The sequence below is a fragment of the Manis pentadactyla genome, chromosome 7 (assembly GCF_030020395.1).
Source record: "Manis pentadactyla isolate mManPen7 chromosome 7, mManPen7.hap1, whole genome shotgun sequence".
NCBI classification, from domain to species: Eukaryota; Metazoa; Chordata; class Mammalia; order Pholidota; family Manidae; genus Manis; species Manis pentadactyla.
This window is the reverse complement of record NC_080025.1, coordinates 107,975,204-107,982,542: the sequence shown is the minus strand read 5'-3', so window position 1 is coordinate 107,982,542 and position 7,339 is coordinate 107,975,204. Positions and strand designations below refer to the sequence as shown.

Here is a 7,339-nt window from a genome sequence, read left to right as displayed (position 1 = left end):
GAAACCACAAAGCATGTTCCAACTTGGGGAAACAGAGAGACTCAGGATGAATGTAAACAATAATACATAACTAAAAATAATTTTTAAATATGCTGCTGCTTGTTGAACTCTCAGATTGCATCAGGGCATCTGAAGCGATGGCTCCTTGTGGAGCTTTGTGACTGGCCCTGAGGTCCGACACTGTACTGAGAGCTTCGTTAGGGTGATTTACTCTTTGCAACCTGGAGGATTTTTAATCCTCATTTAACAAATAAGATTGCTGGAGCTCAGCCAGCCGAGTCGAACGTGCCAGGGCCAGTTCAGATACATTGGTGCCAGAATGCCTGGCTTCCAACCAGCTTGGCTGCTCCTAGGTGATAGCTCTCGTCTCTTACCTTCTCTGTGTCTCAGTTTCCTCATCTGCAAAAGGGACACACAAATGATAATAGTACCAACCTTCCTGGATTCCTCTGAGGAATAAAGCAGTTAAAAGTGTAAGGTGCTTTTGACAGTAGGGAGCCAGGAAGTGTGGACGAAGATTGTCTGAGAATGGAGGCCAGTTTAAGGTGAGATCCTGCAGCCTTTACCTTCTGTCCTGGGAAACAAGCCCTGTGTAGTCCAGGTGAGGTGTGCTTACCTTTGCTCCACAGGTGGCGGAGACCGACTCCAGGAGGGCGGGCAACCCAGACTCAGGCACCTCACGGAGCAGGGTTATCTGTATGGGAGGGCTGCAGCCAGCAGACCCAAAGAGACACAAAGGAGACACCACAGTCCCTCTGTCTTCGGGAGAATGCAGCCCTCTAAGGAAGGCCATGCCATTTCGCTTCTCTTTACATCTCCAGAGCAATGGTGAGGGAGTCACAGCTTGGGCTCAGTTGTCTGAGGCACTGGAGGGCTCTGGCCACCCTCTGAGTCACCCCTACTAAGTCTGCTGACCATAAAGGGCAGGGCTGGTGCAGCAGGACTGAGAGAGGTGGCTGCGGACCCTGCTAGCAGGGGGAGGGGGCCTCTGTGGTCACAGCAGCTCTTGGGGGACAATGGGTAGGAGAGGACTGTCAGTCTCCCCACTGCTCCCATGATAGGGGGACCCAGGGAGAATGCCGGCTTCAATGCAGGGCCTGGGGGCTTTCAGAGCCTCCCTAGTGCTTAATTTCTTCCCACACACCCCTGCCCCTCCAGAACCCCGGTCAGCAGTGGGGACTTCTTGGCTTCTCCAAAAAAGTGACTTCAGAGAGGGCAGAAAAGAATGGGGAGGAAGGAATGCCACACTTGTGGACATAGCTGGGGGTGGGGAGGAAATATGAAATGAGCTATCAGGCCATGATAAGACAGGCAGGTTGCTAAGTGAATAAGCCAGTCTCAAAAGACTACAGACTGTATGATTCTATCTGTAGGATATTCTGGACAAGGCAAAACAATGGAGACAGTAGCCCAGTGTTTGCCAAGGGTAGTGGGGAGATGAACAGGCAGAGCACAGAGGATTTTTAGATCAGAGAAATTATTCTGTATATTATTGTAACATGGATATATGTCATTATGCATTTGTTAAAACCCATGGAATTCATAAAGTGTGAGCCCTAATGTAATCTATGGACTTAAGTTAATCATAGTGTAGCAATATTGATTCATCAACAGTAACAAACATACCACACTAATGTTAAGATGTTATAAATAGGGTAAGTCATACAGGGGAGGAGGTGAGGTAGGGGAACTCCTGTGGGTTTCTGCTCAAGTTTCCCATAAACCTACAACTGCTTTTAAAGTTTATTAATTAAAGAAAATGAAAACAAGAATACAAAGAAAACCCAAACCAAACCATCCAAAAAAGCAAAACCCAAGAGGGCTGGCGCTAAACAAGAGCAGCTGCCTCAGCAGACAGGCTTCCCGAGCAGCTGCTGGATGTTAAAAGCGAAAAACCTGACACCACTCTGCATACGAGGAGTGGCTGCTGCAATTCAGCTCTGCAGCACCTGGCTCAAGCTGAATGACCTTCACAAAGGTCATTTCACTGGATTTCTTTTACCCTCATCATGTGTAAAAAGCCTTTTCTTTCCACAGTTTTGGTGCAAAAGCCAATGTGGCTAACAGGATTTGGGGCATCTGGCTGGGGAATGCAGACAGAGGTCTTCACCTTAGATGGGGCACCAGAGGAGGTCTGCTTACAGCAAGTGCCTTTCTCACCTGCCGTGACTTTTCATTGCAGTTGAGCTGCTTCCGGTGTGGGCTCCGCCTTTTGCAAGGCGCCAGAGGCAGAGTCTGAGCCCAGGGGGCAGGTGCTGCTCAGCCTCCCATGGGAGCTATGCCCCTGAGGAGGGCTTCCTTCCCTGTGCCCATGACCAGGTGGCCCAAATGATAGCCTTTGGTAGAAAATGGGCCCCTTTGCTGCCCATCTGGCCCCACAACCAAGTCACCCAGTTTACACTGTGTGGTGATGGCAGGTTCTGGGTACTAGTCTACACTGGGTGCCCAGTGTGAAAAGCTGGAAAATTCCAGCTGATCCAGGCTTGTGATGCACACATTCACCGTCAGTGTTGACACCCTGTGTGGATAAAGTGAAGGTTCCTGTGGCCAGGGTTCTCACCTGGCCCTGGTTGGCTAGCTCACTACACATGTGTGGGCAATATGTTGTTACTGACTCTATATAAAGAGCTCCGCCCAGTACGCTGGGCAACACGGTGGCACAGCCGCAAGGCTGCAGGAGAGCAGAGGCTGGAGTGGTGGCAGCGCCAAGGACAGAGACTGAGACGGCTGCAGGGGCAGAGAAGCCCAGAGGCAGAGACCGGCATGCTGCATGCAGACTCGCTCTGAGCGGATGGGAATCTAGTGACTGACCTGCCACTGTGGGAATAAAGTTGGGTATAAATCCTTTCACCCCAAGAACGTTCCACTGTCATTTCTTTGGTCACATTGCATCCATAGTGAATTTGTCCAGGGCTGAAACTCACTGGCAAGACACCCCGGCAAACAGAGTTGACATGTGGGCATGGCCTGTGGACTGAGTTTGAATCTCATTTATTTTCCTACTGGTTGTGTCACCTTTAGGGGGTTACGTGCTCTCTAAGCCTCAGTTTCTTTGGCTGTGAAATGGGTGTTATAATCCTGGTCTCATGGGGACCTAAGGAGAAGCCAGCCAGGCTAGGAGCAGTCAGCATGGGCTTCTCCCCTGCCCAAAAGGCCACCCCCAACACCCCAGAAAAGGACCCGCCCTCAAGGCTCCCAGGCTTAGCTTCCTGCGGATCCAACATCAACAGATACTCCTTAGAATCAACAGAGGGAGGCTCCGGGCTAGGAATCTGACTGAAAATTGGAGTGGGTGGGGAGGGAGGACATGGTATTCTGACAGGATTCTTGTCCATCACAAGGGAATCTATGTGACGTGTCCAGGGGCACACACGGTGTCCAACATAAAAGACAGTCCGGCAAGGGAGTCAGCGGCTGAGGGATGGGCTGTGAGACAGGAAGTTATAGAATGATTTCACAGCGATCTCAGGGGGCCAGCAGGGGTGTGAGAGGCACCTCCGTGGGCAGCGGATGTGAAGGAGCGGCTGCCGGGGCCCGCGGGCCACGACCCCACAGAGGCATCAGACGGGCACAGAACACCCACAGCGGGGGATCCCACCCCTGGCTCTCACTGCAGCCAGGCAGATTCATCTCTGTTTATTTTTCAAAACGAAACTAAAAATTACCACTCAATATTTGAGAAGAGTGCTTGATCACAGTTAAAAGCTTTATGGAATTGGAGCCAGAACATCACAGACCAGTGGTCAGAACCAGGAGCTTCCGGCGTTGCTCACACAGGCCTCAGCAGCCGGAGATGGCTCCCACCGACTCCACCCTTGCAGCCTCCACTGCTGGCCGCTGTGCCCGGCTCCAGGCACGGCAGACGGCCAGCGTGGGTCTGCTGAGCTTGGCGGCATCCACAGATCAGAGGACATGTCAGCTGTCCCCCGGGCTTCTGATGTGACCATCCAGCACCTCCGTCCGCCGTGAGAGGTCCCGAAGCACCCACAGAGAAGGCGGGCAGGTCAAGGCCCTGGATAAAGACTGAAAGGCAGTGCCGGCTCTCCATCTTCACCTGGAAGGACGGGCTTCCTGCCTCCCACCTCCACGGTCAGCAGGTGGGAAAGTCGAGGTGGCGTCATCATCGCTCGTGCTTAATGTGGGCTTCGCTTCGCTCCACGGTGACCCCGTCCCCGTTCCGAGGGCCTTCTTTCCTGTTCCAGTCTTTCTCAGTGTAAAACTCGGCTAGCACGGGGCAGTGCTCAGAAGCCACTCCACCCCAGGACCAGTTATCTGGAATCCAAGGGTTCGTGAGGCCTTCTCTCACTACAGCCCAGTGACCTGAAGGGAGAGGGAAAGAGACCCAGCAGTCAGCCGGGGCAGCTGGGGTCCCAGGCGGGCAGGGGAGGCCAATGCCGGACATTCACAAGACTGAGTTTCCTGACAGCACTCCTCAGCCAGCTGGCTTGCCCTTGCAAACGAAATATCTTGGCCAGTGTGATTTTCTGGACAAGTGAGGAGAAAGTTATAGAGCTTTTTGAGACAGGAAAGGTATTTTAAAAATGAAGGTTTAGAAATATAAGAAGTGGGAGGTACATTTGAAAAATAATGAAATTAATAGTTACCAAAGCAACTCTAGAGCAGTTAGAAAGCCCTGCACGGCCCTGGGAGAGGACAAGGTTGATGGAAGTGCGCAAGGCTGCGTTAGGCTTTGAGCTGTGGCCCAGCAGACAGCTCCAGGATGGTGTAACTCCTCCCTGCATCTCGGCTCCTATAGCTTAACAGCAAGGCGGCAGGCGAAATGATTTCTAATGTCCCTCTGGCGCTGTGTCCTGGCCCTCCAGCCTGGGACTGGCCTCTCTCTGGCCAGCAGGACATTTCTACAAACTGTCTTGCCTAGTTTGGTAATTGTTTGTCCCCCTGAGACCCACTTTCTTTGTTCTTCACATCCTCCCTCGACAGCCCAACAAGAAGCCAGTGCCCAGAGAGAATAGGGGAAGCTGGTGAGAGTCTGGGCCAGGGTCCTTATCCAGAGGCTCCCCGCCCTGGCCGTATGTTCGACGCCTGCAGTGGTGCCCCAGGGCTGGGACTTCTGGCAATTTTAAATGTCTCACTGAAGTACAATATGTATCTGCTGGGACTTAGTAAAGCTCTCAGGCAGGATGGAGAACCAGTTCTTGTCTTTCATCAAAAGACCCTACTGTTGTTTCCGTATTTCTGACTAATTGTTTCTCACCCAAAGTCTGCTCAACAATTTGCTGGTGTGGGGCAGGGACTGCTTTTCCATGCTGCGATTGCCCACCCTGTCCCCGTTCTCGTGGAGTCTGTTTAAAGCACTTCTCCCAACGTGTCGTGACACTCTGGGACACGTCTGCTCACCTGGCTGCTGCTCCTCGGGGCACTGACAGCTTATCCATAAACCTCAGGCCACAACACAGCACCTTAATGTGACAGCGCTCAAGGAATGTTTGCTGAATGACTAAATTACATAACGTTTTAGTCCCCTAAATTAGGGTTAGTCATTAGTACTTCTCAGGGCTCTGCTAACCTACAACCAGGTTTGCCTGGCACACACTTGGTTTGCCCCATGGTAGATTAGTGAATGCCTTTAGTTATTTTTCACACTTCCTTTGACCCTTAGAAGTGGCTGAGTGATAACCATATAATCACCTAAATGATAACTCTATAAATGCCCACAGTGGAGGTAAGTTAATTCCTGACAGGGGTTATTGAACCCAACGATCCTGAACTATGAGTTCTGACAGGTGTCTTTTACTCCATTGCTGAATAGGAGAAAGAATGAATGGCATTTGCTTCACCTGTGAAAACCTTCTTTAGGCTTTTGCTGATCCAGATGTTGTCCAGAGACTTGGAGCCTTGGGGATTCTTGGTGCTGATGTTGGTGAAGGTGTGTGCAGCGATTAGGGGGTAGAATTTTTCTTTCCTCAAGATGTCATAGTCACTGCTGTCTGGGCCCTGGCCGAAATCCCCCAAAACAATCATATCTTTTTCTCCTAGAAGTGGAAGACAGAAATTAGGAAACTAAGAGGTGATGGGAAATGAACCCCACACTGACCACAACCCATTCCAGTGGGATATTGATCCTCTGACTCGACTCTCCAGGGTCAGGGCTGCAGGGTGGTTCTCATTCTCCCCGTTTACCCAAATGCCCGTGCAAAAGAGCACCCCCCAGAGTTATTTATTATTTTTCATTGAAGCATAGTTGTTACACAATATCATATTGGTTTCAAGTATACCAAATAGTGATTCAACAGTTACCTACAATATTAAATCTTCACCCCAACTAGTGTGGTTACTACCTGTCAACATAGAAAGATGTTACAAATTATTGACTATACTCTCTGTGCTGTACTTCTATCCCCATGACTGATTTATATTATGATTGAGATTTTGTGCCACTTTATCCCCTTCACCTATTTCACCCACCCACCCCAACCCCTCCCTCAGGGTAACCACCAGTCACTTCTCAGTGTCTGTGAGTCTACTGCTGTTCTGTTTTTTAGAGACCCTCTCCCCCTGCAAAAACTTTAAAAGTTGGTAACACATTTGGAAATGGGAAGGATGTGATGCACAGATCACCCCTATTCCAGCTCATAGATTCCAAATCTCATAGTGGAAAAAGGCCTAAGGGTTTTACCCAGATATTTAACAAAAGTTCAACAAACACTTACTAGGCCACAGAAGGAAAACCATGCAAAGACATAAGGAGATGTTCATCTACAAGCCAAGGAGAGAGGCCTTAGAAGGAGGGCATCCCTCCCAACACCTTGATCTTGAACTTCTAGCTTCCAGAACTTGGAAGAAATAAATTTATGTTGTTTAAGCCACCCAGACTGTGATATTTTGTCTGGCAGCCCTAGTGTACTAATTCAGGGCCAAAGTAGAAAGATTTTTCTCTATAAAGTATTTTCAACTTTTCCCTCATAGTTCGATTTACACTCGAGTAATTAAGGTAGTTATGAAGCATTTTCCAAAGCAAGTAGATGTTCTGAACAGACAGTGGACCCCAGCTAGGCTCCATGATTCCCATTTTCTCTGCCTGACCATCACTTCCTGGCTTGAGGTTCCCTTCGGGGGATCCATGTTATCACAGGGAGTAGCATTTCTGTCCCACCTTGGGTGGGAGGCTTTAAGGAAAGCAGTTCATTAACGAGGGCCAAATATATCTGAGACACTCGGCAAACTTCTTTCTGGGGACATGAATGTGCTTCTATGACAATGACTAGAGGAAAAGGACGCGAAAGTGAAATAACACAAGCTACCAGCAGAGGGCACTTGTGCGCTGCAGATGATGCCCTCCTCTAGGGGGCGTGAGGGACCAAGGATGGCCTTTCCTGCA

At 50.0% G+C, this 7,339-nt stretch overlaps 1 protein-coding gene across 3 annotated transcripts in view; it reads right to left on the bottom strand.

Moving 5' to 3' along the window:
* Positions 1–3,621: 3,621 nt before the first annotated feature.
* Positions 3,622–7,339, bottom strand: part of EEPD1 (endonuclease/exonuclease/phosphatase family domain containing 1) — a 103,513-nt gene continuing 99,795 nt past the window's right edge. For all 3 annotated transcript variants that reach the window (XM_057504654.1, XM_036897458.2, XM_057504653.1), the window contains 2 exons: positions 5,799–5,993; positions 3,622–4,320 (listed from right to left, as the gene is read on the bottom strand). In XM_057504654.1, the coding sequence (XP_057360637.1) occupies positions 4,121–4,320; positions 5,799–5,993 (395 nt within the window). In that variant the 3' untranslated portion in view covers positions 3,622–4,120. The remainder of the gene's footprint in view (positions 4,321–5,798; positions 5,994–7,339) is intronic.